At 44.2% G+C, this 20,104-nt stretch overlaps 1 protein-coding gene across 1 annotated transcript in view; it reads right to left on the bottom strand.

Annotated features, from left to right (window-relative positions):
* SAFB2 (scaffold attachment factor B2) overlaps positions 1-20,104 on the bottom strand; it is a 36,237-nt gene that overhangs the window by 7,021 nt on the left and 9,112 nt on the right. The window contains exons 5-14 of the mRNA XM_006869026.1: positions 19,697-19,759; positions 18,299-18,326; positions 16,839-17,358; positions 16,363-16,412; positions 15,778-15,878; positions 9,335-9,484; positions 9,141-9,253; positions 6,497-6,627; positions 1,804-1,895; positions 762-898 (exon numbers count right to left, since the gene is read on the bottom strand). Coding sequence (XP_006869088.1) covers positions 762-898; positions 1,804-1,895; positions 6,497-6,627; positions 9,141-9,253; positions 9,335-9,484; positions 15,778-15,878; positions 16,363-16,412; positions 16,839-17,358; positions 18,299-18,326; positions 19,697-19,759 — 1,385 coding nt within the window. The remainder of the gene's footprint in view (positions 1-761; positions 899-1,803; positions 1,896-6,496; positions 6,628-9,140; positions 9,254-9,334; positions 9,485-15,777; positions 15,879-16,362; positions 16,413-16,838; positions 17,359-18,298; positions 18,327-19,696; positions 19,760-20,104) is intronic.

Genomic DNA, 20,104 nt, shown 5'->3' with positions numbered 1-20,104 from the left:
GAAGGGAAGGAAGGCTGTTATAACAAGTTTTCTCCTCAGAAAAGAAGCCTGGGGTGAAAGAAGGGGCATGCCAGGTGCTGTAAACAGATGTCATGTCACCCCCCTGGGAAGGGGACCAATTAGCTTCTAGAGAGGAAGAGGTGCCCCATCTGCAGAGAGGCTGAGCACACATGGCTTTAGAAAAGTACACAGGCTTGATTGGGAGCTTGTGGTTACAACTGTCTTGGATACCAAGGGTGTCTCCCAGCACCACGGCCACATACAGGAGAACTCACAAATTCCCGTGTGAGACGGCAGAACATGAGGTAAAAACAAAACAACACATGCCAGCCAGCACACCATACCATTGGCCGGGGTGGCTGTGTGGGCTGGCCGCTGTACTAAGACACTACTGACCACAGGCCATCCTTTACAAAGTGAAGGGGCCCTATCTCTGACTGGCCCATCGAACAAGCTATACTGCAGGGGTCCTTCGAGCCTGTCTGTGTGGGTTCTTTATGGAAGGACAATCAGCAAAGCCACACACAGACCAGTTTCTATGTGGTCCAAGCTCCCTCTTAGAGTGAGGGGGTGCTGCAGGCAGCAGGCAGAAGTAGGTTCTCATCAGTCTCCTGCCCCGCCCCCTTCAGACTAAAGGTCAAAGTATAGGATCCCTACCTACAAGCCCAGGCGGCCGCCCTCAGGCACACTGAAAAGATGCTCCTAGAGTACATGTGGGGAGAAGGGGAGCGGCTCAGGAGGAGAGCAGACCCTCCACGTACCGGCGCCTCTCGGTCTCCCGGATCTCCCGCTCGCGCTGCCTCTGGCGCTCCCGCTCCCGCTGCTCTTTGATTTTATCAAAGGACAAGATGTCCCTCTTCTCTCTGCTCTCCGACTGGCGATCTTGACTTTTAGAGCTCTGTTGGGCAACATCCACTCATTAAACTCAGAAAAATGGTTACAACTAGCATACCAGGAGAATGCCCATGTGCTGATGTGGGTTCCAGGACAACCCCTAGGTCCCACCTGCTTTATACAGGAACCTTGGTCTTAAGCAAGGGGGCCGGGTCCAGCCTGCCTCATTTGAGTCTGGCTTAGGAATCAGAGAAAAGCCAAGCTTTTCAATATCAAAGGGCGTTAACCCAAGAGGAGAGACCTTGGGCGAGTTTTCTGGAGAAGCTGGGTGTATAACCAAGAAGAGGAAGCACATTCTATGGTAAGAGGAAGCTTTGTGTGCTCACCAAAAGAATGGTGGTTTGAATTCACCCAGAAATGCCACTGAAGACAGGTTTGGACATCTAACTCCACTGAGAAGTCCAGGGAGTCCCGTTCTGTTTCTGACATGTAAGGTCGCACTGAGTCACAGCTGATTCAGTGGCAACTGGTGTGGCTTTTATCTGACAACATGAAAAACACGCACTTTGGAGTGAGTCCTAAGGTGTACTCTTGATTAGTTTAACAGAAGACCTAGAATATGATCAAGTAAAATAGCCCTAAAGCTTGAAAAGCTTGAGTCTTGCTCGGCAGCCCAGGTGGAATGTATATTCGGTGACTCAATTCTCTTTCCAGAAGATGATATAAACTGACAATCAGCATAGGGCCAGCCCAGATCAGGAAAACCAACAGGACTAGGTACTGTTTGGGAGCAGCGCTGAAACGTCATTTTGTGTCTATGTGTATAACCTTAACCATGAATGTGCCTCCTGAGGACTTCTGAACTCTTGTCATCTTAAAGGATCAAATAAATTCTCAATGAAAAATCAAAACAGTTCTTAAACCAACACTGAAACCAGCTGGACTCAAGACACTCCAAGCAATACTTACCCTTTCTTTGGACTTGCTTGTGGTTTTCACACTGATGACAGGCTCACCCTTGGACTTATCCATCACGACCGTCCGCTCCATTCCTCTGCTTCCTTCAGAAAGAAAACACAGCTGCTGATCAAGCATGCCAATAGCCAATGCACCTGGGTTAGACTGTGTGCTAACTTGAGGGCTCAGATGTTGGGTAATGGACGGTGACCTTCGGGACCGCCACGCGGTATCTCACTACCGACTGTGACAGGCCCATAGTCAGCCCTGAGATATGGTGACACTGGGCCTTTGTGAAGCAGCTGGTGTGCCTTGATCGGTCTTTACACATCAGGGGTAAAGTGGTTGCAAAAGGAACTCCTGAGGAAAATTACCCTTCTGCGTATGTACTTCCAAAAAAAACAACCTTCAAAAGGACATGAAAAGACAATGAAGTTTTCCCACAAATTTTTTTGAAGCCCCTCATATACAAACCCACCCAGAAGAGTTTGCTCTTCAACAGAATCTGAGTGGTTTCCGGATAACTAGTTTGTGTTTTGGTTCCTCCTACACACAGGAGTCTGGGCTCGTTTGCTGCACTGGCCACTTGGCCAGCTGGACGGGAGGGCAGAGGGGCTTCCTTTCCCCAGCTACTTCACCAAGACTCACAAACTGCCTGTCACTCTCCCGCACGACAATCAGGCTCTTATTACAGTGCCTTATTTAGGGGACTGACAATACTTAGATGTGTTTTAAAAACCTGCTCCTTGTGAGATTGCTGCTAAATTACCCTGAACACTTAAGATCTAACTCGCAATGTGCTGTATGGACTAAATTTTAATGCTCCAGATGGTTGGTGTTTGTTGTTTGTGTGTGTTCTGGTGGATTGGTTTAATTTCTTTTTGCTACAAAACATTTTGTGGAGTCTCATGCTAATTCTAAGGTGCTGAGCACATAAACTTAAGAAAACTACAATCCAAGTGGGATGTTCCAAATTATAACCACCTCAAGGGGTACAGATGCTCAGAGGCTGGAGGCGCGCCCACCTTGTTTGTTCTTCTCACACAGAGAAAACCTGGTAACAACACACCTGTAGCGTTGCACTAGCTTAGTTACAAGGAACCAGGACAGGTCCCTCGTGTAAACTGCACACTACAGACAGCCTCGTGCAGCTGAAAAGCACTAGAATACTATGAAGCATCTTCTCAGATCACAACTCCATCAAATTAGAAATCAACAACAGGAATATCAAAGAAAATGAATCAAATACGTGGAAACTGAATAACATCCTGTTTAAAAACTAGTAATGAAAAAAAATAAAAAGCAAACTAACAAAATTCTTTGAATCAAAAAAGAATGAAAACAGCACATCCAAACCCTTGGGAAACAGGAAAAGCAGTTCTCACAGGACAATTTATAGCAGCAGACACATCAAAACAGAAGCAACATCTCAACCCAGTAACTCCAACAATTAGAAAAATAGTACCAATAGTCACCAGAAGAGTAAGACTGTTGTTGTTAGGAGCCGCTAAGTTGCTTCTGACTCAAGAGACCCTGTGATAGGGTTTCCAAGGAACAGCTGGTAGATTTGAACTGCTGACCTTGCAGTTAGCACTACAGAACTTATCCTATAACTTATCGTATGGAGCAGAAATAAATGGAACAGCAAAACAGAGTAAGATTAGAAGCTGGTTATTTGAAACGATTAACAAAACAAATCACAAATCTACAAAGGCAAATAAGATGATTCATGTTACATGAATGAGAACTGAAATGGGGGACTTCACATCAGAATCAACAGAAATAAAAAGGATACTAGCAGAATACTATAAAGAGCAACACTCCAACAAATTTGAAAACTCTATAAAGAAACGCATCAATTTCTAGAAGCACACTATCTACTAATGAACACAGACTGAAGTAGAAAACTTTTAACAGACCCAGAACAAAAGTCTTTAAAAATTCCCAGCAAAAAAATTCTGGACCCAAACAATTTCACTGGTGAATTCTACCAAACATTCAGAGAGGAGCTGACATCAACTCCACTCAAACGATTCCAGAATATAGAAAAAGATAGGATACTAAAACCAGGCAAAAACAACTTGATAAAAGAAAATTAAAACCCAATATAATATCCCTTATAAACACACACATAAAAATTTTCAACAAAACCCTAGCCAACAACCAATCAAAACAAGACCACATTACGACTAGCCACTATACAGGGTTGCTGGCCAGGAGTCGGAACCAACTCACGAGCACTATATACACAAACACACACACACACACACACACACAAAATCAGGTGGGATTCATACCAGGTTTGCAGAGATGGTTCAACATTAGAAAAACAATGAACATAAAGCCACCGTATAAGTAACACAAAGGAAAAGAACCACAGGATACTGACGGACACAGAAAGGCACTATGACAAAATCCAACACCTATTCCAGATAAAAACACTCAACAAAATAGGAATAGAATGAAAATTCCTAAACACAATTAAGGGCAAATATACAAAACCAATGGCCAACATTAGCATAACAGAAAGAAACTGGAAGCACACCCCTTGCGAACAGGAACCAGACAAAGATCCCCTTTATCATCACTCCTATTCAATACTGGGTTAGAACTCTTAGCCAGGGCTATAAAGCATCCAAAGTGGCAAAGAAGTAAAACTCTTATTTACAGATGATATGATCCAAAGACTCAGCCAGGAATTTACTGGAACTCATTCAAAGACTCAGCAAAGTGGCAGGGTACAAGATCAACATACAAAAATCAGTTGAATTCTTTTACACTAAGAGAGCCCTGAAAAGGAATCAGGAAACCAATACCATTTACAATAGCCAAGCAAAACATGGAATCAATCTACCCAAAGAAACAAAAGACACATACAAAAAACCTACCAACACTCTTACAACCCTAAAGAGACACACAGAAACCGAAGTCCAGCACATCTTGCTCATGGACAGCAGAGTTCACACTGTGAAAACACCAGTAGTATTCACAGCAACCTGCAGCCGTGATGCAATCCCAATCCAGCTTCCAACACCGTGTGTGGAGGAGATGGAGATAATAATCACCAACTCGATATGGAAAGAGACCCTAGATAACCAAAGTATTACTAAGGAAGAACAAAGTAGGAGGCCTCATAGTCCCTCATCTCAAACCTACTACACAGCCAAGATAGTCAAAACTGCCAGAGGCTAGTAAAATAGATACACAGATCAAGGAAATGGAATCGAGAACCCAGAAGGAAATCCACCCACTTGTGGACAGCTGATCATTAACTAAGGCAGAGATAGCCTCTCTGACAACAGGCGCTGGAAAAATTGGATATCCCTTTTTAAGAAAAATGGAACAGGATCCTCATTTCACACCATAAAAACAAAACAAAACAAAAACACAAAAGAACTAAAGATGGATCAAAGACCTAAATGCAAAACCTAGAACTACAAAAATAATCAATGAAAAATTAAGGATAATCTTAGGGACCTTAATTCATGACAGAAACACACTACCAAGTATAACTGAAAACATATGCACAGAACACAGGCTAGATGACTGGGACCTCCTAAAAATTAAGACACTTATGTGCAGCACAGAAACCACACATTGAGAGAGAAATTCTGGCAACTGACATGCCAGGCAAAGGACTAATCTCTGAAACATGAAAACCATCTCAACAACAACAAGACAAATAACCCAATTTTAACAAATGGGCAGAGGACATCAACAGACAGCAGCAAAGGAGACACGTAAGCAGCCAACAAACAAACGAAGACACGCTTACAATTATTAAACATTATTGTTACGTGCCATCGAGCCAGGGCCGACTCACGGCAACGCTGTACAGACTTTACAAGAAATGGCTGTTGGTTTTGAATCACCAACCTCCTGATTAGCGGCCCAGTGCTTTCCTACAGTGCCACAATCAAAATAACAATGAGATATCTTACTCCAGAAAAGTTGAAAAAAAAAAAAAAAAAGAAACCAGAAAGCAACAAATGTTGGGGGAGGTGTGGAGACTGGGACCCCCCTACACTGCTGTGGGACTATAACATGATGCCACCACTGTGGGAAAACTACGGCCCTTCCTTACAAAGGTTGTAAACAACTACTGCATGACCCAGCAATCCCTCTACTTGGTACACTACACATCCTAGAGAAATACAACGCATGGCCTAATAGGGATCAATGCACACCCTAGTCAACAGCAAGAAAAGGTGAAAAGCATCTGAATGTCCATCCACAGAAGAATTACCTATGGTCATGCATACACATCAATGGAGTACTAGCTAATGTTAAAGACCAACAATGACCACACCTTCTAAGAGGGAGGAACCTCGAGGGCATTATGCTGAGTGAAATTAGGATAGACATATGGGCACTGATGTAAAAAGTCAAGAAAAGATTTTCACATTAACAAGCATTCTTTGATGGTCACCAGGAGTGGAAGGGGAAGGGAAGATAAGCTAGTAACTAGAGGACAGACACACGGAAAGGCAATGTACAAGAGAGAGATCTGTTTGTAGGGACTGCAATCAACAACAATAATAAAATGTAGGAATTGTTGAACGCAAAACTGATGTGCCCTATAAACCTTAGCTGATTCACAATAAAAAGGTTTAAAAAAACAACTTAAAAAAAAAAACCTTCTGGACCCTTCGCTATCCTGTCCTGGTTGCGCCGCTCTCGCTGAAACTGGTCAGATTCTAATCACCTGATTTCGTGACTCTTGACCGACTTGGGGTTCCTGGTTTCATCTCTTCTTGGTCTTTTTCTTCCTTCTTAATGTCTTCAGGCTTCTTTTCCTCCTTTCTCTCAACCTTCTCTTCCTTCTTAATGACGGTTCTATTTGGAAACATCGTTGGTAAACATGAATTGTTGGAACTCTGGAACCACCCAGTTCACACTGAGCGTCACTCACACATGTGGGCCTGGTTGACCCACCTGTTTCGATGCAATTACAATTTCCCCTCGTGGTCTCTGCTTAGTCTAGAAACATGCCTACTGAAACTAGAAGCCAGTGAGGAGACGCGCACTGACCATTTCAGATCACTAGGAAGTGCTTATAAATCTTTCCCATTATGTACGGATTACATCTTATTTTTGAGTTTCAGAGAGAAAAGTTTTTCCAAATACCGAGGCTCTCAAGTTCCTACTGAGTGATGCAGAACACCAACACATCGCACCTGGTAGTGTTGGCATACTTTTGGGAGGTGAAGTAGCATGCTACTTGCCAGCTAATAAGGAAATTACTATTAACATTTCAGTGGAAGGCAACTGCATTTTTAAGTGCTGAAATAAATCATCTCAGGTATTCAAACTTGTCTCCCATCTTCCCTAATGCAGTTTGTCTCAGGCAATTAAATCCCACACCTACTAAATGCCAATGGTGTGCCAGGCTCCTGGGCTTCCTCTCCCCACTTGCTGGCCTGGGCAGAGCTCTGGCCAGACTAAAGGGGCCTTTTAGCTCTCCTTCCACAGCACAAAATCTGGGGTTTTGTTTTTATTAACATTCAAGTCATTTAAAAGGGCTCATGGTAACCTATGACGGGATGCGTCAGAACTGACACTGTTAAGTGGTTTTGTTAGTATACTGGGCTCTTTTTTAACAATAAATAAAATCTGGTGATGGCTGCAAAACAGGGTAAATGTAATTAAAGTCAATGAATTGTACACGTAGCCAAACTGTAGTAAGCAGAAGGCTGGTGGTTCAAAGCCACCCACAGGAACCTCAGCAGACAAGCTGGCGATCTGCTTAGGGAAGGTCAGTCTGGAAAACCCTACGAGCAGTTGCCAGTGACCTGATGGCATTGCATCACAACCACCCACTGAGAAAGCAACTTGACGGTAGTTTGCTTTCAAACATTGTGAGGATATACCTCCCCCATTAAATTAAAGCAGCAACTCTGGGAGCACTCCAGGTTTTAATCCATCTTGGCCTTGTCACTTCCTGGCTGGGCTGTGTGACCTTGGCTGAGGCCCTTGCCTTCTCTGAACTGGTTTCTTCTTATAGCTGTGCACTGCTGCATCTAAAATGTTCACCATGGACCACCTGGTGTTAGCTCATTATTACCACCTTCCCCTCTACAAACGTGCCTCACTATGTGATCTGAAAATAAGTGCATAACTTGCACTTTCAAGATGTCAACGTCACCAAGACATCTCACTGGCTTCCCTGGTCTACTAATACAGATGCTTCCAATGCCGACAGGACGTCTCTTTGAAGAATTTGTCAATAAAATTATAGGTCTCCCTCTGAAGACATGAACGGTTAATCAGACACCCATTACTCGTGGGTCTATGGATTTCAATTTGGTCAAGATGAAGACTGGCAGCTACTTCTTTAAAATCAAGTTCCACTTGTGAGTACCGATGATGCTTACAAGACGTGTCCACTCAACTAGACAGTCATGCATAAAGCCCAGCCCCGTCAGAGGAGCTAGTGTTTACAGCAGGAGCAGACCTCGAGGTGGACAGACAGCGTGCTGACAACAGAGCTCTGCAAAGCCCATCTTCACAATCAGACAAGCCTACACTTTTGATAAAAGTATAAATACGCAATGCCTGCTGCTTTAAGAGACAGGTCCGTTTCCAAAGATCTAAATTATGTCTTCGATGAAAGGAACACCTTAGATCTGTGGATCCAAATGACTGCGGCAAGCAACCCCATGGTGTAGGAGCAAATAAACCCCCCAAACACCTTGGACACTTTCAATCTGTGGGACACATAACACGCGACACCTGTCAGACACCACACATGCCACCAGACCAGGCTGTGCTCCCCTGCATAACAGGATAGCTTTGCAGCTGCTGTGGCCAAAAGCAAGAACCAGATTGGGAAACGCCTCCAAGGTCTGAGAAGCTGTGTGGAGCCCAAAAGGGTATCATAGAATGCAGTAAAAATGTTCTTCTCTTGTGTGTTTTTTTACTTTTTTACACAACTGTTAAATTAGCAAGATTAAAAACACTAAGGACCACCTGAGACTATTTTAAACAGCCAGGGGTGGTTGTTGGGTGCTGTTGAGCTGATTTGGACATACGGTGACCCCATGTAACAAAGCAGAACTCGTCCACAGGGTTTCCTAGGCTTTCAGCTTTACGGAAACAGGCAGAGCCAGTTTTCTCCCAAGGAGGGGCTGGTGGCTTCAAGCTGCCAACCTTTCAGTTCGCAGCCAAGTGCTTAACTGGTGTGCCACCAGGGCTCTTTTACGTCACCAAATATCCAAAACTACAAAGCTAGGTATGGAAAGTGATACAAGAGACAAAATCCAACTGAGATTTCAACTTGAAGTCAGTGAGATTGCTTAACCTCCCCAAGCTCCCCTGCCTCCCAAGAAAGGTTGGCTAAGTCACTTTACTTTTCAACTTTGACTTCCACAGAATGGTGCTTCTCGACGCTAGACGGTTTTTCCTTCTTCACTTCACACTCCTTTCTCTCAGACAGCTTTTTTCCAGCAGGTTCATTTTTGGCCTAAAAAAAGGCATCAAGAAAAGAATAAGGAACACAGCAGGTTTCCATACACTTTGAGTATCAGCGGACGAGAGACCTTACCTTCTCCACGGAGATCATTCTTCCATGAAGCTCTGTCCTGTGCAGGTGGCTAATGCACTTGGTAGCCTCATCCGACGTCGACATGGTGACAAAGCCATAGCACCGTGCCCCAGGACTGCGGGCATTGGTGACCACTTTGGCCCCGACAACCTTCAAATAAAAAAAGGCTTTCTGATTTTCTTGGACAAACCACCAAACAACATATTTGCATTATTAACAGTTACAACTTGAGAAAGAGAATCAGTTCTACTCACTAAGTTTCCCTTAGTTCATCAGAATTAGTTCTTCAATCAGTTCTAATTAACCCTAGCCTATGAAAACACCCTTGCCTTCCACTTAAGATCTTCCCTCAGAGGAGGAACACTGATTAATTTCACTGATCACAACATCGTCATTAACCAAAAATACTTCCCATCCTGGGATGGCTTTTTTGTGTAAACAGTGAAGGAATCTTTTATAAAAGGAGAAGGGAACTGGTTGCACCTCCTAATAGGTGTGATCCACATCACCAAATTATACTGGGGGGTTGAAAGTTCATGGAAAATGGAAACAGAAAGATAATGGATTCTCTCTACCAACTTCTACAAACCCACTCATCTGTGGTATGAGTCAGCAAATGTTTTGTTACAAAGATCACTGCAATTTACAAACTAAACTGCAAAACAACTCTCCACCTTCTCATCATTTCCTCTAACCCCACTGTGTCCATGGGTAGCCGAGGGGATCTACACTCCTTAACACAGCATGATCCACACAGGCCCGTCCAATGTGCCCTGTGGGAGACCTGATACCGAGGGAGCTGCATTCATCTAATGAAGTCTGTGCCTCATGCTTGACGCAATGCAGAAACCAGGACTAGTATTTCCAGACACCAACAGCAGACCACTCAGGACAGCGACCCAAGAGAAGGCAAACAGGAGGTGAGCTGAGAGCCTGGAATTTCTGAGCTGGGGGGCAGGGGGCTGCACCCTTGAGGCGGAGATGGCCCAGAGACTGTAGGCAGTCAAAACAGCTAGAATGCAGAGTTGAGAGGACTAGAGAGAAGATGGCCGCATGCTGAGGGCCTCCCTCCAACCGGCAGTTGAGCATTGCCCAGAGCACAGGGTGGAGAAAACCTTCCGAAGCTGGAGAGAATCATCCCCGGAAGCCTAGGCCTAACCCAGAGCACTACGAGGACTCCTTATGACCTGAGTAAACCGAGTGAATCTACTGCCATCAAGCTGATTCCGACTCAAGTTTGAGGCTATAAATCTTTATGGAAACAGAAAGCCTCATGTTTCTTCTGCGAAGTGACTAGTGAGTTTGCACTGCTGACCTTGTGATTAACAGACCACTGTTTATACTACAGCACGACCAGGGTTGTTGTTATTAGGTGTCATCAAATAGGCTGACTCCTAGCAAAACTACATACACAACAGAATGTAACACTGCCCGGTACTGCCTGATCCTCACAATTTATGATTGAGCACATTGTTGCTGTCACTATATGAGTCCATCTTCTTGGAGGGTCTCCCTCTTTTTCACTGACTCTTCACTTTACCAAGCATGACGTCCTTCTCCAGGGACTGAACCCTCCTGACAACACATACGAAGAACAACCAAGTCTCACCATCCCCGTCTCTAAAGAGCACCTGGTTGTACAGCTTCCAGGACACATGTGTTTGGTTTTCTGACAATTGATGGTACTTTCAATGTTCTTCTCCAACACAATAACCCAAATGCATCAATTCTTAGATTGTCTTCCTAATTCACTGTCCAACGTTCACATCATTATAAGACAATGGAATATACCATGGCTTGGGTCAGGAAGAGTGAAAATATGACTTGGGTAATGCACACCTTAGTCTTCAAACTGACATCTTTGCTCTTTAACACTTTAAAGGTTTATGTCATTTTATTGCTTCCATAAGTGTTAATTATGAATTGAAAAAATGAAGTATTAACAACTTCTATCTTTTCTCTAATCGTAAAGTCATTTATTGTGTGGATTTTTCTTTTCTTTACATTGAGGTGCAATACATTCTAAATGTAGTCTTTGATCTTCATCAGTATTTCAAGTGCTCTTCACTTCCAGCAAGTAAGATTGTGTCATCTGCATAGCACAGGTTGTTAGTAAGTTGTCCTCAAATGTTTGATGCCACGTTATTCTTCATAGAATCCAGGTTCTCAGATACAGCATACAGACTAAGTGTGACGATGAAAAGATACAACCCTGACACACACCTTTCCTGACTAAACCATAGTGTGCCCTTGTTCTGTTTGAACAATTGCATCTTGGTCTACGTATAGGTTCCTCATGAGCACAAGTGTTCGGGAACACCTGTCCTTCACAATGTTATCCAAAAGTTGTTATGATCCACACAGTTGAATGAATGCCTCTGCATAGGAAACACAAGTAAACATCTTTCTGGTAGTGTCTGCCTTCAGCCAAGATCCATCTGACGTCAGCAATGATACATACCTTGTTCTGTCCTGCTGTAACCTCTGTTTTCAGTTACCTATCACCAAGGCCATTACTTCCCACCTGTTTTGGTTAGCAGGCCAACACTGAGTCCAGTGTCACCAAGGCTCGTTCTACTACACAAAGCAGACTTATTGCTGACGGCTGATTCTCAGTCTGTAGGCTCTTTGAGGCTGGGAAGGAAATATTTGCTTCAGCTTTTTCACTAGGGCATGAAACAAGGAGATACTCAACAAAATTACCAGACGGACAAACAGATCATGGCCAAAAGTTTTTAAATCCCTTCTGAAAAACATTTTACTCTTAAGACTAATCAACAGGATGAGTGCTTTTTCTGGGTCCTGTCTGCCTAAGTCCCTAAAGTATGACCCAGCAGCACCTGATGCCTCTGGCACCTCAGCCTGGGATCCCTGTATCATCCCCAGCCAGCGGGACCAGCTTACTTCCTATAGGGCCACTTCTGCCGAGTCACCCAGGAGAAAAGATTTACATGACTGTTTTATTAGCTAATTACAGAACAAATATGTCACTTAAATGCAAATATGTCACTCTGAGGACTGAAGGCTTGAGCCTCATATGCTTGGGGATAGCTGAGCAATGAAGAGAGTGAAGTGATACGTTTGAATCATGTTGTTGGTAAAGACTCCTGAATCACCATGGACTGCCAGAAGAACTAATCTGTACAGGAAGCAGCTCAACCAGAATGCTTCTTAGAAACAAGGATGGTGAGATTTTGTCTCACACCTTGTATATATTATCAAGGTGGATCAGTCACTGGGGAAAGACGTCATGCTTTGTAAAAAGTTAGCGAAAAAGGCCCTCAACACGATGGACTGACACATGGCTGTAGAAATGGGTTGAAACAGAACAGTTGTGGCGGACAGCACAGGATTGGGCAGTTTTCCGTTCCATTATACATCTGATTGCTGCAAGCTGGAATCGATTCAATCGTATTTAACAAGTCCAGGACAATGGATTCATTTAAAACTGTCCTTCAGATTCCTCTTAAGAATTGTATTATCCCTGGAGAAGGACATCATGCTTGGTAAACTGGAGGGTAATCAAAAAAGAGAAGGCCCTCAATGAGATGGATTAGCACAGTGGCAGCCGAAATGGGCTTAAGCGCAGTAATGATTGTGAAGTTAGTGTACAACTGGGGAGGGTTTCGTTCTATTGTGTATAATAAGGTAGCTACTGACTCAACAGCACCTAAAAACAACATCATGTTCTATCAATCAAACTACAATGTTGAAAAATAAGGAAGTCAATTATTCCCTTAATTTTTCAAATGTCTTTCATCCAATGGATCTGCTTACAAAGGAAAGAGTCTAAATGCCTTCTTTAATATAAAGTTGTATATAGGCCAAAGCTAATGGTCTCTTTAAGAAAGTCAGAAACACCAGAACATTTAGATCTAGGCTATTTATATAAATATTTATACAAATAGATTTTCCAAGTGGTGTTTTAATGAGGTGACAAACCATCTGTTTTCTCTCCTTGAGACTCCTTTTTAACAGAAAAAAACCCACCAAATGAAAGTACTGCAGTGTAGTGAATTATTTCATGTGTCTCTTTTCTAGCCTTCTCTTTGTAACTCCCATCAAACTACTGACTCTTTTCCTAACAGGTCTGGCTAAGAAGTAGGTGGGAGAAGATACTGATAGGACATCATTCAGCTGTGAATATTAACAGAGCTCATTGTAATTGTGAAGACTTAAACTGTAACATGGATTTAAAATAAGCCATGTCGACTCCGCGAGCAAAGTCTGTGAGAGCTAGGCTGGTCAGACGCAACTTGACCATCTTGTGAGCAGCTTTGGCAGAGCAGATTCACGCTGATTTCTTCTTTCCCCCGATATATCCCTAGTGACCAGCTCCCACCCTCACCTACTCCCAGTGCAGACCCTGTTCTACGAAGTTCAGAACCATGTAGTTGGGAGCCACGCCAGTGTGAGTTGAGGGCCGGCTGCACTGCTTTGGTGCAGGGATTTAAATGGGCTCAGCTCCAGACCTACAGAGCCACCACACCAGCATTTAAATCACTCTGCCCCCAGCTGTCCTGTGGTCTGAACAGACACTGAAACCAGCTACATCAAGGGCCTCCATGAACTACCTCCAGACTGAGCACCCAGAACATAGCTCTAACACTGAGGACGATAGGAACACCATGTAGAGCCAAGATCTCTGCTGTCACATCCTTCCCACACCCACCTTGTGCACTCCTTGACTGGCAGGAGTCCCTCAGAGATTTCTCCACTCCGGGTCCAACAATTGCACTATTTATTTTTACAAATATGACAACCCCACAATGCTCTGGAGACAACAGAGCCAGAAAAAGAAAGCATTTCTGAAGGAAAAAAGGCACGGAACTGAGAAAGAGTTCACATAATGAAACCTGGTACCCTCAACAGACTGAAGTAAAGGACAAATATTGTATGAGACCAATGTTGTCAAGTTAAAAAAAAAAAAAAAGGTTTTCTTGATAAAACCATCTATGATGGTTACAAGGGAGGCAGGAGGGGAAATTATTCATTGACTAGAGGGTAGGGTGACAGGGCAAGCAATGTACAAGAGGGAGGTTTGCAGAAGAAAGATGAAAGTAACAGTGTTGTTATTGTTAAGTGCGGATCGAGTTGGTTCCTACCCATAGCAACCCTGTATACAGTTTCTGAGGAGCAACTGGTTTGAACCACCAACCTTGTGATCCAGCACATTATCCTACAGCACCATACCAGAAGTGTAGGTACCGTTAACTGTCTGTTCATGGGGGGGATTGTAGCCATGTAATGAAACAAAGTATATGATCTGTGCAATGTAAAACTGATGATCTGCCCTGTAGACCACCTTCACTCAGTTCACTGTACAGGGTTGGAAAATAAAATGAGCCATCATCTCAGAAGCCGAAGGGGGAATGTGACTCCCATTAAAGGAGCCAGGAGTGGAGTGTGTCCATTGGTCCCAGAGATCCCTGCACACTGACCCTCCTGGATCTGGGGATAGAAAGGTGGGATACTGGAGGAGGGGCAGAGAAGCAGCAGTAGCAGAACCAAGAGCCAGAGCATAAGGCAGAGCAGTGGGTTTCCCAGCCCCCACAAGTAAAGCGGAGTGCTTGCTTATATACCGGGGTGCCTCCAGGCTGAGGCTGAGGGGGAGTGGTATTTACCAGCAGCTCGCTGCAGCTATGCCCTGCAGCATTTCTGATTCTGTGTTGTAGCCTAACAATTCAGAGTATAACCTCTTAAAAGCTTTTAAGTCCAAAGCAGTTGAATGAATTGAATAATGACCCCAAAACAGATACACCTCAGAGATGATACAGGCAGAGCTAAGAACTATTTCCAGTTCGGTTCCAGACTACCAAAATAAAGCAAATAATCCAATAAAGCAAGCTGCAGGTAGTTTTTGATCCCCCAGTAAATAAAGCAGCTGTGTTTCCAAGAGACTGCAGTCTGTTGAGAAAATCTGAAGTTATCAGTAGAATGACCAAAATGTGACAGCGACACCAAGGGAGCACATGCTGTGGGAAATGGCACAGAAAGACGACTTCACGCAAGATTGCCACAAACTTTCAATTTGTAAAACAAACAGAAACCTGCTTTTTTTGGCAAGGCAAAGTAATAAAGAAGGTATGCCTAGCCGAGGAAGTCCTAACCCACAGTACCTGTGAATCTAACCTATCTGGAAACAGGATCTGGAGGGAAGGAAATCAGGCATCAGTTAATCCAATGTGAGGCCAAAATGGAGTAGGCTGACGTCTTTATAAGAACAGATAGACAGACACAGAATGCAGACAGTCATGGGAAGACAGAAATGAAGGGAGAGACAGAAGTGCTATCCTTACATGTCACGGAATGCATACCACACACCTGTCAGACAGAAGCTAGGAGAGGGAAGGGTCTGCTTCAGCAGTCTTCAGAGGGAGCCCTCCCACTCCAGGAGCCGCACGTTTGAAGACAGACAGAATTGCATAAATAAGTCTGCGTACCTTTCCGTACTTGCTGAAAAGGTTCTTCAGATCAGTTGCTCTCGTGGTTGAAGACAGTCCACTGACCCATAGATTCCGACCAGAACTGCTAGTGACACGACCTGGGGCAGAGAGAGAGGGGTCACACTGTCTGTCAGGACAGAAGAGGAAGAGCCCCGCTCAGCAGAGGACAGCAGTCCCATTTGGTCAAAACTACACTCGGCCTCCGCTCCTCAGGCCCCATTGTAAGCAGCGAGGACGGGACAGGAAAACATGTGGGTGGTAGCAACTGATTCAGAGTCCCCTCACTCAGGGAATCATCACGGCCAGTTCAGTGTTCCACTGAAATGTCTGTGGTAATTGAGAATCAAGCAAGATGGCGGTTTCTAATACCCATGGTTCCATTTGAGAGTAAGGGGATTCCGATCCTATGATCTCATTTTCATGACCCCATAAATGAAGGAGCGTACCAAAAATAAACACTTGTCTCCCAAACAAAACAACTAGAAATAAACTGAGAGATATAAAACAAGGGTATCAGCAGGCACCTCCCTCCCCAAATCAGGGATCCAGAGCAGGTTCCCGGGGATATATGTTAAGTCATACCTTTTTCATCTTTAATGATTGGCTTTATATCTTTTTCTTCCTTAAAAGAGCTAGAGACAAAAGTTAGTGTTACTCACACAAGGAAAGAATGAAAGAGAACAAAATTAAAACTATGGTGTGTGCTATAGCTGAATACCTACCAGAAAATTAGTCTGAAATACAGTTCTGACACCTCAGCAAACTTACACAGGCAATCTGACTCGCCCAAAAAATACAATGTCAGATTCATAAAGGTCAGTTTGACTTAGCAGAAGATAATGATTAACAATTTAAGGACACAACCATAATAGGTTGAAGAAAAAGAAAGGGGTCAAATCACCCACTAAAAAATACACAGAGAAATAAAACATTCTCTAGAAATTAAACTACAACTGCATCAGTCTGTCTGGCCAACTGCAGAAAAACAGCTTATGTGTGTCATTAAGTGACCAATGAAAAGGAGATAGCGTCTGGTCTAAAACTGAGAAAAAACAAACCTCATTTTCTGATCAGCGCCCTCACTGGCTGAGGACTCTTTAGGAGCCGGAGGGACTTCATTACAAGCTTCAAAGTCACCCTTCTTCGCGTCTTCTTTGCTATCTCTGGGTTCAGGGCTTGAGGCTTCGCGGGGTGCTTCCGCCGCCACCTCCTTGTTAGAGGCGTCCGCGTCTTCTGGGGCTTTACTACTCTGTTCACCTGGCTTCTCTAGCCCTACGGGCTCACAGTCCGCACTCTCGCCATCGCCTGTCTGCTCCGCCGGCTCCCTTTTCACTACCGCTAACGGGGTGTCTGCCTTGCTCTGAGCGTCTGTTGACTCGCTGGCCAAATCTAAACCGCCTTCCTCCTGCTCCTCCTCCGGGTGAGCGCGCTCAGAAAGGTCCTCCTCTTCCGCAAGCTTGCTGTCTGGCCCCACGCTACTTGTATCTTGTGCCAATGGCTGCTCCACCTCGGAACCTTCTTCTTTTACTGGCTCAGATTTACAAGTTTTCCCCAAAATGTCGAGTATTTTCTCATTTTCTACGGATTTAACAGGAATAGAATGGCACAAGGTTTAATGACCAGGGAAATAAAGCAAGCACAAGTGTGGATCGATTGGGCACGGCTGCCACAAGAACATGAAGAGAACAGCTAGCTACACAGAGATTGGAAAACCCGAGGGGTACACAGTTACCTGCTTTGACTACCTGCACACCACCAACTACTGCATGAAGACTCTATGCTACAGGGAAGAGACATGGTCACCAAAGATTTAAACCCCTACAACCACTGGGTGGGCTGTTTCATGACAGTTGTCTTCATGTGATTGTTCAAGTTTGGGTCTTCTGACTTATTTTCCAAAGTCCAAGGTGCTCAACCGAACGCAATCACCATTCACTGAACAGCTCAATTTCCAAATTGCTTTGAATTTCTTTTAACAGAACCGTCCAATAGGAAAACCAGAAACTCATCCGATGGCGGGAGAGAAATGCAGTCCAGAAGGGGAATAACATGTTGGAAATTTTCCTGAGGAAAACAGTTTCGTCTTCGGGAATCCAGTCACTTTTCAGGTTTAAGAAATGCCCTGACTGCTGCTTCAGCCTGCCCCTAACTACATGATTATTCAAAATGGCTGCAGCAGAATACCACAAGATCTGTCTCATGCACACAGACACATGCAAGCATCATGGGAGGTAGGGGTAGGGGATGACTTTAGACCACTCTATGTGGTTAAAGAGATGAAAATTAATTACCACTGCCATCTCACCAAATAGACTTGACCTCAAGAAACCAGAACATCACTTCCATTAATCTGGTGATAACGAATGGGTTTCCAATCTCTGATCCTTGTATGATCTGGATTGTCCACCATTAAAACCACTTATAAGCCCACAAGTAAGTTCAAATAGAAACAGATGAAAACAAAACAGTAGTGTGAAAGGCAGCAAACCAGAAGTGTCACGTTGCTCTTTATCAGTACCTGGCTCCAATAGGGGTTCTTCAATCTCCTGTTTAAACAAAAAAGAAATGAAAAGGAAAAATCCACACAGCACTTTCAAATCCAAGTACAAGTATTTCTCAACTAATGCCAACTGCCATCAAGTGAATTTGGATTCAGTGACCCTATGGGACAGGGTAGAAGTATCCCCTAGGGTTTCCAAGGCTTTAAGAGTGCCACACCTTTCTCCCACAGAGCAGCTAGTGGGTTCAAACCTCTGGCCTCTTGGTTAAGAACGGAGTATTTTAAACACTGTGCGACCAGGACTCCTCTTTCCTAAGCTATGACAACTGTCAATCATCAGTGAATAAACCAGGCTTTCGAATTGGTTCTTTCCAGTTGCATTATAGACATGAAATAGACAAGAAACCAGAATAGTCTTTTGAAATTTGGGTGAACTGGAATGCTAAACGGATCAGCTTACGAGTTGAAGCTAGCAACTTAATCTCCCTCCTAGCCAACAAGGGCAATCTATGTATTACATGGCAACCAAATATTTTGACCAGATGAAGCAGAGTTGGAAAGAACAGCACCCAAAACTGGAGTCCAATCGCACACTGTGAATGAGTGTTGCTGTCCACAGGCCTGTCAGCCATCAGGCCCTCAAAGCCTTACTCCAAATCATCTGAGGCCCCCACTCCAGGTCTTCGACCCATCATTTTACAAGTTCCAGATCCCATATTTTACAAAATTCAAGTCTGTTCTGGTTTCATTTCACTGAGGATGGTCAAACCAATTTAGAGGCTTAGAATACATAAATGCCTCAACAACTACAAAATGGGATTAAAATAATTCACCAGAGATAAGTTCATTTTGCTAGGTTTCCCTCTGGCTTAAGGAGACAGTAACTTGAGCTGCTCTCACCCTCAGACTATGCAGATGACTCAGTGAGCCATGTTCCTTCCTATCTCAGGACCATGGACCATATTCTGCCCTTTCTCTCTACACTACCTCTTGATTGCTCAGAAATGAATCCCTCCGGGCTCTCACGTGGCTCCCTCACCCAGTGAGCTTCCAATTAACCTGCCTCCCCCGTTAGACTGCCGAGTCTAGTGCTCTGGGGTGCTCACTATTTTGTCTGCACGACCTGGCTCAGTTGTTGCTGAGTGCCTACAAATCAATTCTGACTCATGGTGGTCCCACGTGACAGAACACAACTACCCCATAAGGTTTCCTAAGGCTACAACGTTTACCGGAGCAGACCACCAGCTCTTTTCCCCTGTGGGCCCACTAGAAGGGTTCAAACCACCACCGTTTAGGTTTTCAGTAATGTTTACTCATTGTGCCAACAGAACTCCTTACCTCACTCAGTATCAATGCTAAATTACACTGTTTTACATCCATTAAGGTTTTCCACGACACAGGAAGCTGGTAACTCACCGAAGTGACTTTGAAGTCCAGTGATGAAGCATCCAAAGTGTCCCCAAAGCCATCCCCATCCACCTGCAGAACGAGACAGAAGACAACTCTGTGGAGAGCAGACCAGCCGGGGACGTCCAGGCTGACAGCCCACTCTTCTTCAGGAACTCCAGATCCTATTTCCTGCACAGCACCTGCCATCGTCTACCTTAGTTATTCCGATCACTTCCCTTTCTGCCCACATGCACGTGGCATGGGGACCATAGCATCAGAGACACTGTTACATTTGCTCATAGAAAGGCCAGCACTACGTCGAGATTATATAAACCAGTGATTGGCACACACCATCCCATCAGAGAATTTCCAGAGGAAATAGGCACTGCTCCATTTCACGTGGTAGCAACACTTTTTAAACAACACTAACCTTCT

The sequence above is a fragment of the Chrysochloris asiatica genome, unplaced genomic scaffold (assembly GCF_000296735.1).
Source record: "Chrysochloris asiatica unplaced genomic scaffold, ChrAsi1.0 scaffold00125, whole genome shotgun sequence".
In the NCBI taxonomy this organism is placed as follows: domain Eukaryota; kingdom Metazoa; phylum Chordata; class Mammalia; order Afrosoricida; family Chrysochloridae; genus Chrysochloris; species Chrysochloris asiatica.
The sequence above is the reverse complement of the archived record's forward strand: the minus strand, read 5'-3'. Positions and strand labels throughout refer to the sequence as shown.